The sequence below is a fragment of the Gorilla gorilla genome, chromosome 4, assembly GCF_029281585.2.
Source record: "Gorilla gorilla gorilla isolate KB3781 chromosome 4, NHGRI_mGorGor1-v2.1_pri, whole genome shotgun sequence".
NCBI classification, from domain to species: domain Eukaryota; kingdom Metazoa; phylum Chordata; class Mammalia; order Primates; family Hominidae; genus Gorilla; species Gorilla gorilla.
This window is the reverse complement of record NC_073228.2, coordinates 179,199,128-179,220,942: the sequence shown is the minus strand read 5'-3', so window position 1 is coordinate 179,220,942 and position 21,815 is coordinate 179,199,128. Positions and strand designations below refer to the sequence as shown.

General features: G+C 39.6%; 1 protein-coding gene across 1 annotated transcript; it reads left to right on the top strand.

The window, feature by feature from the left end:
* The first annotated feature begins 20,281 nt into the window (after positions 1 to 20,281).
* LOC101133880 (uncharacterized) lies at positions 20,282 to 20,920 on the top strand. Its single transcript, XM_063706967.1, has one exon. It carries the CDS (start codon positions 20,282 to 20,284, stop codon positions 20,918 to 20,920), a length of 639 nt encoding a protein of 212 aa, XP_063563037.1.
* Positions 20,921 to 21,815: the final 895 nt, after the last annotated feature.

Genomic DNA, 21,815 nt, shown 5'->3' with positions numbered 1-21,815 from the left:
ACGTCACCCCCCTCCCAAAAACCTTTCCCTGGGTCCCCATCACCCTCAGGATAGAGTCCTGGCTGCTTTGCATATTACGGGACTTTTCCTGAATTGGCCTCCACTTGTCTCTTCAGGCATGTTCCTGCATTCCCTGCTGTGCTATAATGATTTGTGTACAAATTTGCTTATCCCATTAGCTCACAAGCAACTCATGAGGAAAAACTAATTGATTCCTCTCTGTGCATAGATGGTGCTCAATAAATATTTTTTAGACACAGTTTAGCGAAGTGTTTAAGAATTCAACTTTGGAGTCAGTTTGACTCTTGGATTCACCAGTTTATTGATCTATAACTTAGGTCGGGGAGCTAAGATGGCTAAGTCTTAGTTTCTCCCTGTGTAGGAAGAGGCAGTGGTGCTTATCTCAGAGGAATGTTGTAAGAATTAGATGAAAGAATGCAGCAAAGGGCTTGGTAAAGAGACTGGTATGTATTAAGAACTTAACAGATGTTGGCTTTTATCGATAAGCGTTTGTTGGGCCCATACAATAGCATAGTCTATGAAAAAACAGAATCATAAAAGGGACACTGAGTAATGGTTTTTTGATTCTGGAAACCACCTGGGACACAGGATTAAAGATGGTCTTTTGCTGAGAATGTGTTAATGATGGTGATGGGAATTGTTGGGAAACTTTGCTGTCTGATAATATGATAGAGTACATTCAGCTGCAAGTAAGAGACAACCAAACTCAAATGGGCATAACCATTTTGAAGAAGGTTAATTGGCTTATTTACCACACAGTGAAGAGGTTGGATGGGCTCCAGTGTTGCTTTGATTCAGATGTGCAACAATATCATCAAGGATCCAGGGTCTTTTTCTCTCTGTGTTTCCTCTCTGTCATGGTAGCCTCATCTCAAGACCATAACCCTTTCCTGTTGCAGTTTTAAGAGGGCTCTCAAAATCTTCTGGGACTTGATGACCGTGTCAAGGGAGAGGGACAAGGTTGCTCTCAGAAATTCCCTCAGAAGAGTAAAATCTTGGTTTTCTAAAACCACCAGCTAACATCTTTTACAATCTCATTGGCCCTGAATTAATCAAATACCCATCAATGAACAAATGGATCGTGGTCAGGGAATGAGGTTGTGCTAATTGGCTTGGCTTGAGCCATTGGCCCAGAACCAAGACATGTGTTCTGTAGAGGTGGGGATAGAAAACCTAAGTATGGAGAGGAGGGACAGGATGCAAAGAATTAACCTATTTTCTGAGCTTCTGTAAGAATCAGCAGCTCTCACTGTTCCTGTGCAGATTTCGCAGAATGGAAGACATATCTCTGTACTTTTAGTGCCTTTTCATCTAGGTGTTTTAAAAACTGCATTCTCATATCTTTTGTTCTCTAGTCACCACCAACAATGCAATGAAAGAATTATAATAATTATGTTTTCAGGCCAGGTCCAGTGGCTGACATCTGTAATCCCAGCACTTTGGGAGGGTGAGATGGGCGGATCACCTGAGGTCAGAAGTTTGAGACCAGCCTGGCCAACATGGTGAAACCCCATCTCTACTAAAAACAAAACAAAAAACTGAAAAAAACCAAATGAAAAAAACCAAACAATAAAAACAAAAAAAACCAAACTAGCTGGTTGTGGTGGCACGTGCCTGTAATCACAGCTACTCAGGAGGCTAAGGCAGGAGACTCACTTTAACCTGGGAGGCGGAGGTTGTAGTGAGCCGAGATCATGCCACTGCACTCCAGCCTCGGTGATAGAGTGAGACTGTCTCAAAAAAAAAAAAAAATAGGTTTTCATTTCATGTTTTGGTGTGCCTACTATTTGCACTGCTAGATGCTGTCCATATTTTAGCTTTCATTTTCTGAAGATGTTCTTTTTAATAACTCTGAGATAAGTGTTACTAGATCCTTTTTATAGATTGAAGAAACAAACTGGAGCTCAAAGAGGTCAGTGTAAATTTTTCAAATTCACACAGAAATTAGTGGCAGACCCAGGATCTGATTCAGGTCTGTCTGATTCTAAAGCCCACATTTGTTCCAAGACTCCATGCTACTTTCTTATTCTAGAAGCAAGGCAGACTTCCATTTGAAAATGGATGTGCAAACTTCATAAACTCTTCGTTTCTTCCTGGAAATCATCCAAAGCAATAAGGAGAACAGAAAACAAAAATTCAAACTCCTTTTTCAGTGAAGCTAGGAGACAGACTGAAAAATATTTGGTAAGAGCTGCCAAGAGCACCCAGGAGCTGTGCAAGAGGGAGAAGCCAACAGCAGAGGAGAGAGCTCAGTAAAGCGTTGGACCAAAAAATTACAAAAACTTCTTGAAGCTGGGGGAACCACTCTGAAGGGAAAAAACTGTATCATTTAATTAAAAAAGAGAGTGAAGAAATAGAATACATTAAGATGTGGAAGAAGTCCCCTGAGCTTGGTTAGGTTCAGAGAAGTGAGGAAGCTGGATGTATCAGTCACCTTTTGCTATATAACAAACACGCCCAAACAATAAACATTTGTTCTTGCTCATGTGTCTTCAAGGTGGCTGGGGTTAATGTATGTAGGCTGTTCTAAGCTAGGTTTGACCCAAGTTTGACGGTTGAGTGCTGGTCTTTTCCACATGTATCTCAACCTCCTTAAATCAATGGCTACCTGAGGCATGTTCTTCTCATGATGAAAAGCAAGAGTCAAGAGGATAAACTCAACTGCATGAGTAAATGTCATGCTTTTGATCGTGGCATACTCACTAATGGCTCCTTAGCCAAGTATCATGCCTTTGGTCATGGGATACTCACTAATAGCTCATTAGCCAAAGAAAGTTGCATGACCAAGTCCAAGTCAAGGGGTAGACAAGTACAATCCATCCACCAGAAGGCAGTAGCAAAGATGTAGATATATGGTGTTACTACAGGGAGAAAAGAAGGGAGAATGGGAATTTAATCTTCCACACCAGGTTACATGTAGAAGCATGTTAGACAATCCTTGTTTAAGAGAAGCAGACTAACTTTGTAGCAAGTGAGGAAGGAGAAGAGAACCTCTGAGTTGTGAAAGCTGACTTGATTATAATTCCACCCTGGCCTCTCTCCGTCTATAGCAGATACATGGCTCATGAAATCCTAACGCGTTTAACAATAAGTGATAAAAAATACACTAGTGCTGCATTTTTAAGAAGATACTATGAAAAAAAGGAGGAAGGGAAAAGCAAAATTTATGAATAAAAATGTTCAGTAGTAAAATGGCTTTGGAACAGATCAGAATTGTGAACAAACACTACTATGAATTAAACATCATAATGAAGCAATAATCTCTAAAAATAACCATTATATAATACCTCAGAGATGAGCTTGCAGGGCAGCAGAAGATGAAATGTGATCTGGCAAAACTCAGAGAAGAAGGGGAAGAAAAAACAGAATAGAACCATGATGAAAATGAAGACAATACTTGAAAGAGCATAAGTGTTAATAAACACTACAAAAATATAAGAAATGACATAGAAAATAGAAACGAGAAGCGCAAACAAAGTAAAATGTAAATAGAGTTAAAGAGGAATAGATAGTGATAGATTTAATGCACAGGAAAAGGACATTAAATATATGCATAACTGGCATTCCCAAAGAAGAAAACAAAACCCAAAACAGAACAAATATTAAAGGTATAAATCAAGAAAGCATTCCTAAAATAAAATAACACTTGAATCTACACATTGCCAAGGACACATTTTGTACCTGAGAAAGGTGACTGTGAATGGTCAATGCTGAGACATTTCCTAGAAAAATTAGTGAACTGTGAATATAAAGATTCCTAGTATTAGATCTTATATAGGACTTTATTTCCTTTGTTCCCAGCTGGCTTCAGATTTTTCCAGAACAACATTCAATTCTAAACGACAGTAGAACAACACTTAATATTTAAGGAAAGAGAGTATGAATCAATGATTTTATACCCAGTCAAAAAGTTCTTTAAATAGAAAGGTTAAAAAAATACAATTTTAAAAACACAAGAGCTCAGAGAATGTGTTCCCATGAGCCTTCCTTGAGGAAAATAAAAATGACAAACTTCAACCAACCAAATATTTTTTGAGAAACTATATACAAGGACTGGCAGTGAGCATTATACATATTTGATGGAAGAACTAAGACATATTAATGAGGGTATTCAATTGGCAGGAGAGAAGGTGAATGTTATATATTGTAAAACATTACAGAAATGATAGATCTTACCCAAACTGGGGGGAAGAAAAGGTAAAAACAAAAAATAGATGGGGAATAAATTATATCGAAGATTTCATGTAATGGCTGAGAGTAAAAACATAACGTTTAAACTTCTAGCACCTGGAAGCTGGAAAAAAAGGCAGTCGCAATACAAATCATATAGACAGATTTTGCTATATAACAACCAACCTCAAGAAGTTAGTGGTGTACCAGAACATCACAACGTCATTGTTGTTGATGTGTCCTTTGTCCGACTGAGGTTTGGGCTGATTAGAAATGATATTGTCAGGTAGCCCTGCCCGAGGCTGTGGGCCATCTAGGCTTGGCTCCAGGCCATGGACTGGGTTTAGATATCCACCTGTATTAGCTCTGGATCCAGGTGAAAGGGCAGCAGATACCCAGAGGAAATCTTCTCATAGCACACCACAAGAGCATAAGCAACCAAGCCAACCAGTAAAGCACATTTCATGCCTCTGCTCACGCTGCATCTGCAAAAAATTCACTGGCTGAAGCAAGTCACATGTCTAGGCCCATCATCAATGGGGTAGAAATAATATATTGCTCTGGAGTGAGGAATTTTAGACAATAATCCAATTTACCATGGCATATTTAAAGTACAAATATAAATATTTAAAAAAATTCACTAAAATTTGCTAATAAAGGACTAATAAATAAGTAAAAACATAGAGGACTAAGAAAATAGAGGACTGCTCCCTGGTAGCTGTGAATTTGTTATGTTACATGGTGAGGGTTGCAGATGGAATTTAGGTTGTTAATCAGCCAATCTTAAATAGGAGGTTACCCTGGATTATCTGTGGGCCTGATGCCATCACAAGGGTTTCTTAAAGAGGCAGAGGGAAGATTTAACTCTAGAACAGAAGGTCAGAGTGACGCAATCTGAGGAGGATTCAACTCACCATTGCTGGCTTTGAAGATGGAGAAAGGGACTGTAAGTCAAGAAATGTAGACAGCCTCTGAAAGCTGGAAAAAAAATAAGGAAACAAATTCTCCCCTAGAAGCTCCAGAAGGAACACAGCCAGGTCAGCACTTTGGTTTTAGCCTAGTGAGACATATTTCAGACTTCTGACCTCCAGAACTGTAAGATAATACATTCCTGTTGTTTTAAGCCATTGAGTCTGTGTTAATTTGTTACAGCCCAATAGGAAAGTAATACACTTACCTATGAATGAAAGAATAAATTCAGGATGGATCACCAACGAAAACTAGTATTATGGTATTTGTAAGACACATGTATGAAATTGAGGGATTCAGTAAGCTGAGAAACAAAAAATGGACAAAGAGTATAGTTCTCAATGAAGAACTAAATAAAAGTATCAGCGTTAATTAAAGTGAAAACTACAAGAATTACCTAAAGAAAAAAACAGATACATAACAGATTTATAGTAATATTAAGAACTTTAATTCAACTTTCTTAGTCAATTACAAACCAAGTAGATCTAAACAGTATAATCAATTAGTAATGTAGATGTAGTTAGCACAAAGGAAACTTTTTACCTTGAAAATAAAGAATAGAGTTCTTTTTAAAACATGTACCTATGGAAGAAGTGCAAAATTTGACCACATATTAGTCCACAAAGAAAGTCCCAATACATTTCCAAAGGTAGATATGGTACAGGAAAATTTCCTAATTTTAATGCAGTAGAAGTAGGAATTAAAGATAAAATCAGAAAAAACCCTCATCTCTTCAAAGTAAACAAACAAACAAAACTCTTTTAAGTCAGGGCAAAGAAAAAATTTCAACCAAAATTAGATTATATGAAGGAAATGATAAATGAATTCTACTATCAGAACCTATAGACGGTGTTCAGGGGAAAATTCATGGTTTAAAAGGCTTATATTAATAAGTGAGAAGGGGTAAACACAAACTAAGCTACCACCCTAAGAAGTTACAATAGAAATTTAAAAAAAGAAAACAAATGGAGCAAAAATAAGATCACAAAATGGGGTGGGGGTGGATATTACCATAGATTCCACACAGATTAAAAGGTAACAAGAGAATACTAGGAACAATTGTATGTACATACATTTGGCAGTTTATATAAAATAAATTTCTTGAAAGACACTAACTACCAAAAGTCACCAAAGAAAAAAGTAGATAACCTGAATTGTCCTAAATCTATTTTCAAAATTGAATTTGTAGTGAAAATCCTTCCAAGAAATTTTCAGGTCCAGCCAATCTCACTGGCGAGTCCTACAAAGCATTTACAAAAGAAATAGTGCCAATTTTACGTAACTTCTTCCAGAAAAGAGAAGAGGAAGGAAACTTCCCAACTCACTTTGTGAGTTTTAAATCATCCTGATTCCAAAACCAGACAAAGATAATATGGGAAAAGAAAACTATGGGCCAATATCATTCATGAACATTGTTGTAAAAGTTCTCAAGAAAACATAAAAAAAGAACTCAGCAACATATGAAATGAATAATAAACCATGAGTAAGTGGGGTTTATTGCTGTGATGAAAGACTAGTTCAGTAGTTGAACCCGATCAATGTAATTCACCATATCAATTGAGTAAGGAAAAAAAATTCTATATGATTATTTTGATTGATGCAGAAAAAACATTTGAAAAAAATACATCATCGTTTGTGATAAGAACTCTTAGTGAGGTAGGAATAGAAGGGAACTTCCTTATCCTGATAAGGGGCAGATAACATCATACTTAATGACTGAATGCTTCCCTCTAAGATTAGGAATAAGGCAAGAATGTCCATTCTCCTCTCTTTTAATAGTGGATTAAAGCAGGATAGAGAAATACAGGCATATAGGTTAGAAAGGAAGAAATAAAACCTCCTAGAACTATGTAAGTGAACTTAGCAAGTTTACAGATTCAAAGTCAGCACATGAACATGAAAATCAATTATATTTTTATATACTAGCAATGAGCAATGATAATGCAAAATGCAGAAAGACAGAAATAAATGGAGAGACATGCCCTGCTCATGGATTGGAACCTTCAATAGAGTTAATCATGACATTTCTCTGTATATTGATCTATGAATTTAATGCTGGTCCAATCAAAATTGCAACAGGATTTTTTATAGATATAGACATACTTATTATAAAATGTATATGGCAAGAAGAAGAATCTAGAATAGCCAGAAACATTTTGACAAAGAAGAATGAAGTTGCATTTTAAGATTAACTATAAAACTATAATAATCGAACAGTATGGTATTGGTGAGGGCATACTGACATAGATCAATGAAACAGAGTAGAGATTTCAGAAACAGTGTTTGGAAGAGAGAGTTTAAAAACCAATCAATATGGCCAATTAATTTTTGATAAAAATGCAAAAGCAATTCAATGGAGGATAGTTTTTCAGCAAATGGCATCAGAACCATTGGATATTCATTTGCAGAAATATGAAGCTTGATCTAAACCTCATGTCTTATTCACAAATTATCTCAAAATAAATTATAAATATAAATGTAAAATATAAAAACTAACAACTTTAAAAGAAAACATAGGAGAAGATCTATATGACTTTAGGTTAAGCAAATAAGTTTTAGACATGACACAAAAAGCATAATCTATGAAACAAAATGATAAATTGATCTTAATCAAAATTTAAAACTTCTTTTTTTATATACTTTAAGTTCTAGGGTACATGTGCACAACATGCAGGTTTGTTACATATGTATACATGTGCCATGTTGGTTTGCTGCACCCATTAACTCGTCATTTACATTAGGTATTTCTCCTAATGTTATCCCTCCCCAACCCCCCAACCCCACGACAGGCCCCTGTGTGTGATGTTCCCTGCCCCGTGTCCAAGTGTTCTCATTGTTCAGTTCCCACCTATGAGTGAGAACATGTGGTGTTTGGTTTTCTGTCCTTGAGATAGTTTGCTCAGAATGATGGTTTCCAGCTTCATCCATGTCCCTATAAAGGACATGAACTCATCCTTTTTTATGGCTGGATAGTATTCCATGGTGTATAAGTGCCACATTTTCTTAATCTAGTCTATCATTGATGGACATTTGGGTTGGTTCCAAGTCTTTGCTATTGTGAATAGTGCTGCAATAAACATACATGTGCATGTGTCTTTATAGTAGCATGACTTATAATCCTTAGGGTATATACCCAGTAATGGGATGGCTGGGTCAAATGGTATTTCTAGTTCTAGATCCTTGAGGAATCGCCACACTGTCTTCCACAATGGTTGAACTGGTTTACACTCCCACCAACAGTGTAAAAGCATTTCTATTTCTCCACATCCTCTCCAGCACCTGTTGTTTCCTGACTTTTTAATGATAGGCATTCTAACTGGTGTGAGATGGTATCTCATTGTGGTTTTGTTTTGCATTTCTCTGATGACCAGGGATGATAAGCATTTTTTCATGTGTCTGTTGGCTGCATAAATGTCTTCTTTTGAGAAGTGTCTGTTCATATCCTTTGCCCATTCTTTGATGGGGTTAATTTAAAACTTTTCTAAGTGAAATAAACTGTTACGAGAATGAGAAGAAAAGCCACAGACTGGCGGAAAACATTTTCAAGACACGTATTTGACAAACAACTTATATGCAGAATATAGAAAGGATATTCTGAACTCAATAGAAGGAAACAAATAACCCAATAAAAACATGGACAAAACATTTGAACAGACACTTGTTTAACAAGCATATACACATGGCAGTAAGCGCATGAAAAGATGTTCAACATCATTAGCCATCAAGAAAATATAAATTAAAACTGTGATGAGATACACCAACATACCCACTGGAATGACTAAAATTAAAAGCAGAAAAAATCTGGTGATAGCAAACACCAGCAAGTGTGTGGAGTAACTGGGAGTCTCCTACATTCCTGGTGGGAGTGTAAAATGGTACAGCCACTGAAAAATAGTTTAACAGTTTCTTATAAAGTAAAACATACACTATCAATCAAAACCAAGCAATTCACTCCGAGGGTATTTACCCTAGATATAAATACTGTGCTCACACAAAACTCTTTACACAGATGTTTATAGCAGCTCTACTCATAATCACCTCAAACTGGAAACCACCCAAATGATCTTTAACAGGTGAATGGATAAACAAACTGGTACAGCTATCCAACAGAATATTATTCAGCCATTAAAAGGAACAGACTATTGATACAGGCAACGATATAGGCAAATCTCAAATGCATTAGACTGAGTGAAAGAAGCCAGTCTCAAAATGTTACATACTTTATGATTTCATTTATATGGCATTCTGAAGAAGCAAAACTGTAGGGACAGAGAACAGATCAGTGGTTGTCAGGGGTTAGGAATTGGGAAATGGAGTGATTACAAAAGGCCAGCTTAAGGAAATTTGGGGAGTAATGGAAGTTTTGAAATAGTTACCACTCCATCCATTAGAAAAAATGCTATGTTTCTAGGGGAATTTTACCAAACTATTAAGGAACAGACATTCTTTACAGTGGACAACCTGGCAGACAACACAATCAAATGATCAAAGTTAACATCACTTGTAATGAGACAAACATACATGTGCCTCCTGATACAATGCACTGAGAAGGACAGAACATCATTTCTGTGGTATTTCTGACCAAAAATGTGTGGCCTGAATCTAGTCATGACAAAATACAATTGAGGGATGTTACATAAAATAAATAGCCTATACCCTTCAAAAATATCAGGGTTAAGAAAGAAAAAGACTGATAAATTGCTCCAGATTGAAAGAGACTAGAGGAACATGACAACTAAATGCATGTGTGATGCTGTATTGGATTCTGAACCAGAAAAAATATTTTCCTGGAAAACATATTATTGGGAAAACTAATAAAATTTGAATAAGGCCTATGGATTAGATGATAGTATTGTATCTGTTAATTTACTGATTTTGATAATTGTATTGTGGTTATATAAGCCTATGTCCTTGTTTTTAGGAAATATACACTAAAGAATTCAGGGTTAAAAAATATATCTACAACTTAATCTCAAGCACTTCAGAAAAACATGTATGTACCTCCAGGGAATCTAGGTATATAGCAATTTTTGTAGTTTTAAAATAATTTTTTTCTGAAAATCTGTAATTCTTCAAAACAAAATCTTAAGTAATAAACAACTGATAATTCTAATTTTGTTTAAATTTATCTGGAGCAAAAGAAAAGGAACATATTTTTCCAATTTCTTTTACATAATGAGATTAACTTTAATAAAACCTGATAAAGATAGAGATGAACAAAAAACTACAGACCACTGTCACTTATGAATGTCAATAGAAAATTCTAAAAATCACGCCTGTAATCCCAGCACTTTGGGAGGTCAAGACGGGCGGATTACTTGAGGTCAGGAGTTCACGACCAGCTTGTCCAACATGGTGAAACCCTTTCTCTACTAAAAATACAAAAATTAGTGTTTTTTTGTGGCATTGTGGCCTGTGCCTGTAATCCCAACTACTTGGGAGGCTGAAGCAGGAAAATTGCTTGAACCCAGGAGGCAGAGGTGCAGTGAGCCAAGATCATGCCACTGCACTCCAGCTGGGTGACAGAGTGAGTTTCCATCTCAAAAAAAAAAAAAAAAAAAAGTGCAGCACAGCAAAAGAAACCATCAATGGAGTAAACAGACTATATATAGAATGGGAGAAAATTTCTGCAAACTATGCATTGACAAAGGTCTAATATAGAGCATCTATAATAAACTCAAACAAATTTACAAGAAAAAAAACCATAAAAAAGTGGGCAAAGGATATGAACAGACACTTTTCAAAAGAAGACATATGTGCAGCCAACAATCATATGAAAAAAAAATAGCTCCTGAGGTGGGCAGATCCCTTGAGGACAGGAGTTTGAGACCAGTCTGGCCCATATAGCGAAACACCGTCTCTACTAAAAATACAAAAAATTAGCTGGGTGTGGTGATGTGCACTTGTAATCCCAGCTACTTGGGGGGCTGAGGCATGAGAATCCCTTGAACCCAGGAGTTGCAGGTTGCAGTGAGCCAAGATCATGCCACTGCACTCTAGCCTGGATGACACAGTGAGATTCTGTCAAAAAAAAAAAAAAAAAAAAACAAAAAAAGAAAAAAAAGCTCAACATCACTGATTATGAGAGAAATGCAAGTCAAAACCACAATGAGATACCATCTCACACCAATCAGAATGGCTGTTATTAAAAAGTAAAAAAAAAAAAAAAAACAAACAGATGCTGGCAACGTTGTGGAGAAAAAAGAACGCTTATGTACTGTTGGTGGGAGTGTAAATTTGTTCAACCATTGTGGGAGACAATGCGGTGATTTCTCAAAGACCTAAAGACAGAAATACCATTTGACTCAGCAATCCCAAATCGTTCTATTAAAATGCACATGTATGTTCATTGCAAATGCACATGTATATTCATTGCAACACTACTCACAATAGCAAAGACATGGAATCAACCTAAATGCCCATCAATGGCAGGCTGGATAAAGAAAATGTGGCACACACATACCATGGGATACTATGCAGCCATAAAAAGAATGAGATAATGTCCTTTTCAGGGACATGGATGGAGCTGGAGGCCATTATCCTCAGCAAACTAACACAGAAACAGAAAACCAAGTACCATATGTTCTCACTTGTAAGTGGGAGCTAAATGATGAGAACACATGGACACATAGAGGGGAACAACACACACTGGGGCCTATTGGAGGGTGGAGGGTGGGAGGAGGAAGAGGATCAGGAAAAATAATTAATGGGTACTAGGCTTAATATCTAGGTGATGAAATAATATGTACAACATCCCTGCCATGAAACAAGTTTACCTGTGTAAGAAACCTGAACATGTATGTTTGAACTTAAAATAAAAGTTAAAGAATTAAAGTTTACACATTTCCTTCTGAGCACAGTTTTAGCTGTGACCCACCATCATGTAATAGTTTCATTACCATTGAGTCCAAGATAATTTCTAATGTCTATTTTTGAATTATTCCTTGACCAATAGGTTTTTTGGAAGCATGTTGCTTAATGTCCAAATATTCTGGTTAAAAAATTGTGTTGTTATTGATAGCTAGCTTAATTTCATTGTTGTTAGAGGACATAGTCAGAATAATTTTAGTCATTTAGAATTTGTGGAGATTTGCTTTATGGCCCAGTATATGGCTAGTCTTGGTAAATAATCAATGTGTACTTAAAAAGCATGAATTTTCCATGGTTGGGTATAGTGTTCTATATATGTAAACTGCATCAAATTTGTTAATTGTGTTGTTTAGATAGTCTATATCTTCAGGACAGTTAATTTTATGTGCCAACTTGACTGGGCTAAGGGATGCCCAGATAGCTGGCAAAACACTATTTCTGATGTGCCTGTGATAGTGTTCCTGGAGGAGATTAGCATTTGACTCCATAGACACAGTAAAGAAGATCACCCTCACCAACGCGGGTGGACATCATCCAATGTGCTGAGGGCCAAAATAGAACAAAAAGGGGAGGGAGAGTGAATTTTCTCTCCCTGTCAGAACTGGGACATCCATCTCCTCCTGCCTTTGAATGTCAGCATTCCTGGTTCTCAGACCTGGTTCTCCGGACTTGGACCTGACAGATCTTGAGCCTTATAATTGCATGAGCCAATCTCCCATAATAAATCTCTTTTCATATGTCTCTCTATATATTATGTGGTTCTGTTTCCCCGAAGAACTCTAATACAATCTTTATGCCTTTTTTTGTGCATTTTTTGTTCTGTTACTGAGAGAGAAGTATCTAAGTTTCCTTCCTTATTCAAAGTAGTACCTATAAAAATGTATCTTTTTAAAAAAAATTTTTGAGATGGAGTCTCACTCTATCACCCAGACCAGAGTGCAGTGGTGTGATCTTGGCTCACTGCAACCTCTGCTTCCCGGGTTCAAGCGATTCTCCTGCCTCAACCTCCTGAGTAGCTGGGACTACAGGTGTGCACTACCATGCCCAGCTAATTTTTTTTGTATTTTTAGTAGAGACAGAGTTTTACAATGTTGGCCAAGCTGGTCTTGAACTCCTGAGCTCAGGTAATCTGCCCACCTCGGCCTCCCAAACTGCTGGGATTATAGGCATGAGCCAGCACCCCAGCCCTACAAATGTATCTTAAACATTTCATTTTATTTAATACCATGTCAATATACATTTAGTTGCTAATCTTTGGACATGGGGCCAATGTCTTTCCTTTGAGTATGGGTCCTCTCAAGATGGTTTCAGCCCAGGCATTCTCATGAGTCCACTTGACCCAAGAACACACTCATTCTTGTCCAGCCAAGCAGGGAGAGTGTGGGCTTCACTTGGGCCCCTCTCCATACCACCAGCTCTCTCCAGTTCACCTCTCTCATGCATAGGTAGCCACCTTCAGGACAGGCAACCAGCAGGTTCTTCCTATGTTGCCATCCTCTCCAGCTCAGATGTCTTAGTTCATTTGTGTTGTTATAAAGTAATACCTAAGAGGCTGGGTAATTTATAAAGAAAAGAGGTTTATTTGACTCACAGTTCTGCAGGCTGTACAAGAAGCATGGGTCTTCAGCAGCTGCTTCTGGTGAGGGCTTCAGGAAGCTTTCACTCACGTTGGAAGGTGAAGGAGAGCCAAGGTGTGCAGCGATCACATGGTGAGAGAGGAAACAAAAGAGAGTGGGAAGGTGTCAGGTCTCTTAAACAATCAGCTCTTGGGGGGAACTAACAGAGTGAGAATTGAGAATTCACTCATAACCATGAGGATGAGACCAAGACATTCATGAGGGCTCCATCCCTATGAGCCAAACATCTTCCACAAGGCCCCATCTCCAAAACTGGGGATAAAATTCCAGCATAAGATTTGGAGGGACATGCATCCAAACCATAGCACCAGAAATGCAAGTTTATTAATCTAACCTACTTGGCTGGTTCTAAACTTCTGGTTGCATCAGGATCACCTGGAGGGCCCATTAAGCCATAGACTGCAGGGCCCCGCCCTCAGAGTTTCTGATTTTATTGGCTGAGATGAAGCTCAATAATTTGCATTTCTAATAATTCCCAAGTGGTGCTGATGTTACTGATGCAGGGGCCACATTTTGGGAGTCGCTGGTTTAGCCAATCATCTTAATTTCATTCTTTTGTTTTTTTTTATTATACTTTAAGTTTTAGGGTACATGTGCACATTGTGCAGGTTAGTTACATATGTATACATGTGCCATGCTGGTGCGCTGCACCCACTAACTCGTCATCTAGCATTAGGTGTATCTCCCAATGCTATCCCTCTCCCCTCCCCCCACCCCACAACAGTCCCCAGAGTGTGATATTCCCCTTCCTGTGTCCATGTGATCTCATTGTTCAATTCCCACCTATGAGTGAGAATATGTGGTGTTTGGTTTTTTGTTCTTGCGATAGTTTACTGAGAATGATGATTTCCAATTTCATCCATGTCCCTACAAAGGACATGAACTCATCATTTTTTTATGGCTGCATAGTATTCCATGGTGTATATGTGCCACATTTTCTTAATCCAGTCTATCATTGTTGGACATTTGGGTTGGTTCCAAGTCTTTGCTATCGTGAATAATGCCGCAATAAACATACGTGTGCAGGTGTCTTTATAGCAGCATGATTTATAGTCCTTTGGGTATATACCCAGTAATGGGATGGCTGGGTCAAATGGTATTTCTAGTTCTAGATCCCTGAGGAATCGCCACACTGACTTCCACAATGGTTGAACTAGTTTACAGTCCCACCAACAGTGTAAAAGTGTTCCTATTTCTCCACATCCTCTCCAGAACCTGTTGTTTTCTGACTTTTTAATGATTGCCATTCTAACTGGTGTGAGATGGTATCTCATTGTGGTTTTGATTACCATTGTGGTTTTAGGTCTAATGTTTAAGTCTTTAATCCATCTTGAATTGATTTTTGTATAAGGTGTAAGGAAGGGATCCAGTTTCAGCTTTCTACATATGGCTAGCCAGTTTTCCCAGCACCATTTATTAAATAGGGATTCCTTTCCCCATTGCTTGTTTTTCTCAGGTTTGTCAAAGATCAGATAGTTGTAGATATGCGGTATTATTTCTGAGGGCTCTGTTCTGTTCCATTGATCTATATCTCTGTTTTGGTACCAGTACCATGCTGTTTTGGTTACTGTAGCCTTGTAGTATAGTTTGAAGTCAGGTAGTGTGATGCCTCCAGCTTTGTTCTTTTGGCTTAGGATTGACTTGGCGATGTGGGCTCTTTTTTGGTTCCATATGAACTTTAAAGTAGTTTTTTCCAATTCTGTGAAGAAAGGCATTGGTAGCTTGATGGGGATGGCATTGAATCTTTAAATTACCTTGGGCAGTATGGCCATTTTCACGATATTGATTCTTCCTACCCATGAGCATGGAATGTTCTTCCATTTGTTTGTATCCTCTTTTATTTCCTTGAGCAGTGGTTTGTAGTTCTCCTTGAAGAGGTCCTTGACATCCCTTGTAAGTTGGATTCCTAGGTATTTTATTCTCTTTGAAGCAATTGTGAATGGGAGTTCATTCATGATTTGGCTCTCTGTTTGTCTGTTGTTGGTGTATAAGAATGCTTGTGATTTTTGTACATTGATTTTGTATCCTGAGACTTTGCTGAAGTTGCTTATCAGCTTAAGGAGATTTTGGGCTGAGACAATGGGGTTTTCTAGATATACAATCATGTCGTCTGCAAACAGGGACAATTTGACTTCCTCTTTTCCTAATTGAATACCCTTTATTTCCTTCTCCTGCCTAATTGCCCTGGCCAGAACTTCCAACACTATGTTGAATAGGAGTGGTGAGAGAGGGCATCCCTGTCTTGTGCCAGTTTTCAAAGGGAATGCTTCCAGTTTTTGCCCATTCAGTATGATATTGGCTGTGGGTTTGTCATAGATAGCTCTTACTATTTTGAAATACGTCCCATCAATACCTAATTTATTGAGAGTTTTTAGCATGAAGGGTTGTTGAATTTTGTCAAAGGCTTTTTCTGCATCTATTGAGATAATCATGTGGTTTTTGTCTTTGGCTCTGTTTATATGCTGGATTACATTTATTGATTTGCGCATATTGAACCAGCCTTGCATCCCAGGGATGAAGCCCACTTGATTATGGTGGATAAGCTTTTTGATGTGCTGCTGGATTCGGTTTGCCAGTATTTTATTGAGGATTTTTGCATCAATGTTCATCAGGGATATGGGTCTAAAATTCTCTTTTTTTGTTGTGTCTCTGTCTGGCTTTGGTATCAGAATGATGCTGGCCTCATAAAATGAGTTAGGGAGGATTCCCTCTTTTTCTATTGATTGGAATAGTTTCAGAAGGAATGGTACCAGTTCCTCCTTGTACGTCTGGTAGAATTCGGCTGTGAATCCATCTGGTCCTGGACTCTTTTTGGTTGGTAAGCTATTGATTATTGCCACAATTTCAGATCCTGTTATTGGTCTATTCAGAGATTCAACTTCTTCCTGGTTTAGTCTTGGGAGAGTGTATGTGTTGAGGAATTTATCCATTTCTTCTAGATTTTCTAGTTTATTTGCGTAGAGGTGTTTGTAGTATTCTCTGATGGTAGTTTGTATTTCTGTGGGATTGGTGGTGATATCCCCTTTATCATTTTTTATTGCGTCTATTTGATTCTTCTCTCTTTTTTTCTTTATTAGTCTTGCTAGCGGTCTATCAATTTTGTTGATCCTTTCAAAAAACCAGCTCCTGGATTCATTAATTTTTTGAAGGGTTTTTTGTGTCTCTATTTCCTTCAGTTCTGCTCTGATTTTAGTTATTTCTTGCCTTCTGCTAGCTTTTGAATGTGTTTGCTCTTGCTTTTCTAGTTCTTTTAATTGTGATGTTAGGGTGTCAATTTTGGATCTTTCCTGCTTTCTCTTGTGGGCATTTAGTGCTATAAATTTCCCTCTACACACTGCTTTGAATGCGTCCCGGAGATTCTGGTATGTTGTGTCTTTGTTCTTGTTGGTTTCAAAGAACACCTTTATTTCTGCCTTCATTTCATTATGTACCCAGTAGTCATTCAGGAGCAGGTTGTTCAGTTTTCACGTAGTTGAGTGGTTTTGAGTGAGATTCTTAATCCTGAGTTCTAGTTTGATTGCACTATGGTCTGAGAGATAGTTTGTTATAATTTCTGTTCTTTTACATTTGCTGAGGAGTGCTTTACTTCCAACTATGTGGTCAATTTTGGAATAGGTGTGGTGTGGTGCTGAAAAAAATGTATACTCTGTTGATTTGGGGTGGAGAGTTCTGTAGATGTCTATTAGGTCTGCTTGGTGCAGAGCTGAGTTCAATTCCTGGGTATCCTTGTTGACTTTCTGTCTCGTTGATCTGTCTAATGTTGACAGTGGGGTGTTAAAGTCTCCCATTATTAATGTGTGGGAGTCTAAGTCTCTTCGTAGGTCACTTAGGACTTGCTTTATGAATCTTGGTGCTCCTGTATTGGGTGCATATATATTTAGGATAGTTAGCTCTTCTTGTTGAATTGATCCCTTTACCATTATGTAATGGCCTTCTTTGTCTCTTTTGATCTTTGTTGGTTTAAAGTCTGTTTTATCAGAGACTAGGATTGCAACACCTGCCTTTTTTTGTTTTCCATTTGCTTGGTAGATCTTCCTCCATCCTTTTATTTTGAGCCTATGTGTGTCTCTGCACGTGAGATGGGTTTCCTGAATACAGCACACTGATGGGTCTTGACTCTTTATCCAATTTGCCAGTCTGTGTCTTTTAATTGGAGCATTTAGTCCATTTACATTTAAAGTTAATATTGTTATATGTGAATTTGATCCTGTCATTATGATGCTAGCTGGTTATTTTGCTCATTAGTTGATGCAGTTTCTTCCTAGTCTCGATGGTCTTTACATTTTGGCATGATTTTGCAGTGGCTGGTACCGGTTGTTCCTTTCCATATTTAGCGCTTCCTTCAGGAGCTCTTTTAGGGCAGGCCTGGTGGTGACAAAATCTCTCAGCATTTGCTTGTCTGTAAAGTATTTTATTTCTCCTTCGCTTATGAAGCTTAGTTCGGCTGGATATGAAATTCTGGGTTGAAAATTCTTTTCTTTAAGAATGTTAAATATTGGCCTCCACTCTCTTCTGGCTTGTAGGGTTTCTGCCGAGAGATCCACTCTTAGTCTGATGGGCTTCCCTTTGAGGGTAACCCAACCTTTCTCTCTGGCTGCCCTTAACATTTTTTCCTTCATTTCAACTTTGGTGAATCTGACAATTATGTGTCTTGGAGTTGCTCTCCTCAAGGAGTATCTTTGTGGCGTTCTCTGTATTTCCTGAATCTGAATGTTGGCCTGCCTTGCCAGATTGGGGAAGTTCTCCTGGATAATATCCTTCAGCCTGTTTTCCAACTTGGTTCCATTCTCCCCATCACTTTCAGGTACACCAATCAGACGTAGATTTGGTCTTTTCACATAGTCCCATATTTCTTGGAGGCTTTGCTCATTTCTTTTTATTCTTTTTTCTCTAAACTTCCCTTCTCGCTTCATTTCATTCATTTCATCTTCCATTGCTGATACCCTTTCTTCCAGTTGATCTCGTCGGCTCCTGAGGCTTCTGCATTCTTCACGTAGTTCTCGAGCCTTGGTTTTCAGCTCCATCAGCTCCTTTAAGCACTTCTCTGTATTGGTTATTCTAGTTATACATTCTTCTAAATTTTTTTCAAAGTTTTCAACTTCTTTGCCTTTGGTTTGAATGTCCTCCTGTAGCTCAGAGTGATTTGATCATATGAAGCCTTCTTCTCTCAGCTCGTCAAAGTCATTCTCCATCCAGCTTTGTTCTGTTGCTGGTGAGGAACTGCGTTCCTTTGGAGGAGGAGAGGCGCTCTGCTTTTTAGAGTTTCCAGTTTTTCTGTTCTGTTTTTTCCCCATCTTTGTGGTTTTATCTACTTTTGGTCTTTGATGATGGTGATGTACAGATGGGTTTTGGTGTGGATGTCCTTTCTGTTTGTTAGTTTTCCTTCTAACAGACAGGACCCTCAGCTGCAGGTCTGTTGGAATACCCTGCTGTGTGAGGTGTCAGTGTGCCCCTGCTGGGGGGTGCCTCCCAGTTAGGCTGCCCGGGGGTCAGGGGTCAGGGACCCACTTGAGCAGGCAGTCTGCCTGTTCTCAGATCTCCAGCTGCGTGCTGGGAGAACCACTGCTCTCTTCAAAGCTGTCAGACAGGGACATTTAAGTCTGCAGAGGTTACTGCTGTCTTTTTGTTTGTCTGTGCCCTGCCCCCAGAGGTGGAGCCTACAGAGGCAGGCAGGCCTCCTTGAGCTGTGGTGGGCTCCACCCAGTTCGAGCTTCCCTGCTGCTTTGTTTACCTAATCAAGCCTGGGCAATGGCAGGCACCCCTCCCCCAGCCTCGCTGCCGCCTTGCAGTTTGATCTCAGACTGCTGTGCTAGCAATCAGCGAGACTCCGTGGGCGTAGGACCCTCCGAGCCAGGTGCGGGATATAATCTTGTAGTGCGCCGTTTTTTAAGCCCGTCGGAAAAGCGCAGTATTCGGGTAGGAGTGACCCGATTTTCCAGGTGCTGTCCCTCACCCCTTTCTTTGACTCGGAAAGGGAACTCCCTGACCCCTTGCGCTTCCCAAGTGAGGCAATGCCTCGCCCTGTCTCGGCTCGCGCACGGTGGTGCGCGCACCCACTGACCTGCGCCCACTGTCTGGCACTCCCTAGTGAGATGAACCCGGTACCTCAGATGGAAATGCAGAAATCACCCGTCTTCTGCGTCTCTCACGCTGGGAGCTGTAGAGGGGAGCTGTTGCTATTCGGCCATCTTGGCTCCTCCCCCTTAATTTCATTCTTTTGGCCTCTGGTTGCTGTGGCCAAGGACCTGTGATAGACCACTTACTGCTGAGCAATGTGCTGGGGGCCGAGGGGTTGGGGTGGGATTCTGGGGAAGTTTTACCTCACTCTTAAAAAGTTTTATAGAATAGTGATTCACTACTTTTTTTTAGAATAGTGATTCACCACTTTTCCACCTCTGGATGTGGCTGTAAATGTGGCAGCCAGTGGGAACCATGGGGGGAGACACGGCCCATGTGCTGAGGATGGTCGGGGTGGGGGAAGATGGAAGGCACTGGAGCCTTAGAGGATAAGGATGTTCAGCTGGTGAATGAACCAATCCTGAGACGCTTCACCTCTGGGCCTTGCATTCTTGAGCGAATACCTCCTGGTTGTTTAACTTTTTGACGGGTCTTCCATGGCTTGCATTCTCACGGGAACGGATACAGAAACCAAACCCCGGCCATCTTCCTGGGCCTCCAAGGACTGTGAGACTTGGGTGGGATTGTCTCCTTCTCCCTGCAGTGTTGTCCGGGATGCACGATGTCTCCCAAGTTTCTCTGTTCCTAGACTCACCTGCCTGGGGTCCACCTGCTGCTCCTTTGTGTATTCACCTTCCTTTGCTCCCCTCACCCATGCAAATCTCAGCCCTCTCACTTTTTTTTTTCCCACCAGAAATACATGCCAGTGGAACACTTTGGGTGTGTGTGTTGAATTTCTTGAAGATTTGCAGGTTGACAGGAAGTCTGAGTGTGTCCCGTGTGGGCTCCCGTCCCGCTGGCTCTGCCTCAGCCTCTCTTTTCCACCCCTCTCCAGGAACACGCACACCAAGGGTCTCACCTTCTACCCAAAGCACTTCTTAAGGTATTTTCCCCATACAATGATCTTCCCCTTCCTAAGAGGAGTTGGGGTGATAAAGGGTGTGAATGTCCCTTTATCACCTGTGACTGTGGGTCTCAGACCATGTGAACATTTGGGGCAAAGTCATCCCAGAAGCCTTGAGACGTGCAAAATCCCCCAAAGAAGAGGAAGGTTGGTGTTGCATGCTGTGTTCTAAGATGGTCTTTCTCTGGAGGTTTAGGGGTTTCCCCAAAAGCCCAGTGATTCCACCTGTCATGACTGAGGAAGAGGCAGTGCTCAGACAAAAGGCTTGAAATAGGTGGAGAGGGAACCACCTCTCCTAGAGCTAGACTATGCATTCTCAGTGGGGTGATAGCTTTCCCCAGGGAGCAAATATTGGTTCTTGGGCAGGGGAAGGCAAAAGCCCCTCTCACGTTCCTTATGCGTAAAGCACAGATAGGCATTGGTGCATAAAAAGATATATCACGTCTGTGGTATTACAATTGTATGGGTGCACAATTAAGAAAATAATATCTGAAAAGGCTCCTACTTGGGGGTTGACAATTTCTTTAAAAGTCTGAGAAGCACTGACGCGGATGAGCTTCTGCCTTGGGACAGCCTCAGCAGGCACCATCCAGTTGCTTGGGACAGACATCTAGGAGGCATCATCCTACATTGCTCCTGTCCTCCAATAGGTCTCAAAGCCTCCAAAAATATATCCCCAACTATTCAAGGACCTGCTCGAATAGTGGCAACAGAAATGTTATTACCTGTAAAGCCTAAAATATTTACACATAGCCTTTCGTTGAAACAGTTTGTGAACCCTGGCTGTAAATTATGAGCTACTTAGGGCAAAGGATGGGTCTTAGGCCAGGTGTGGTGGCTCACACCTATAATCCCCATACTTTGGGAGGCCAAGGTAAGAGAATTGCTTGAGCCTAAGAGTTTGAGACCAGCCTGGGCAACATAGTGAGATCCTATCTCTATTTAAAAAAAAAAAAAAAAAGACAGATCTCACTGAACTCTCTCTGGAGCTCTGCCCAGAGCCTGGTGAATAGAAGTCAGTAAGTGTTGAAAGAGGAATAGCTCCTCAAGGATCTAGAACTAGAAAT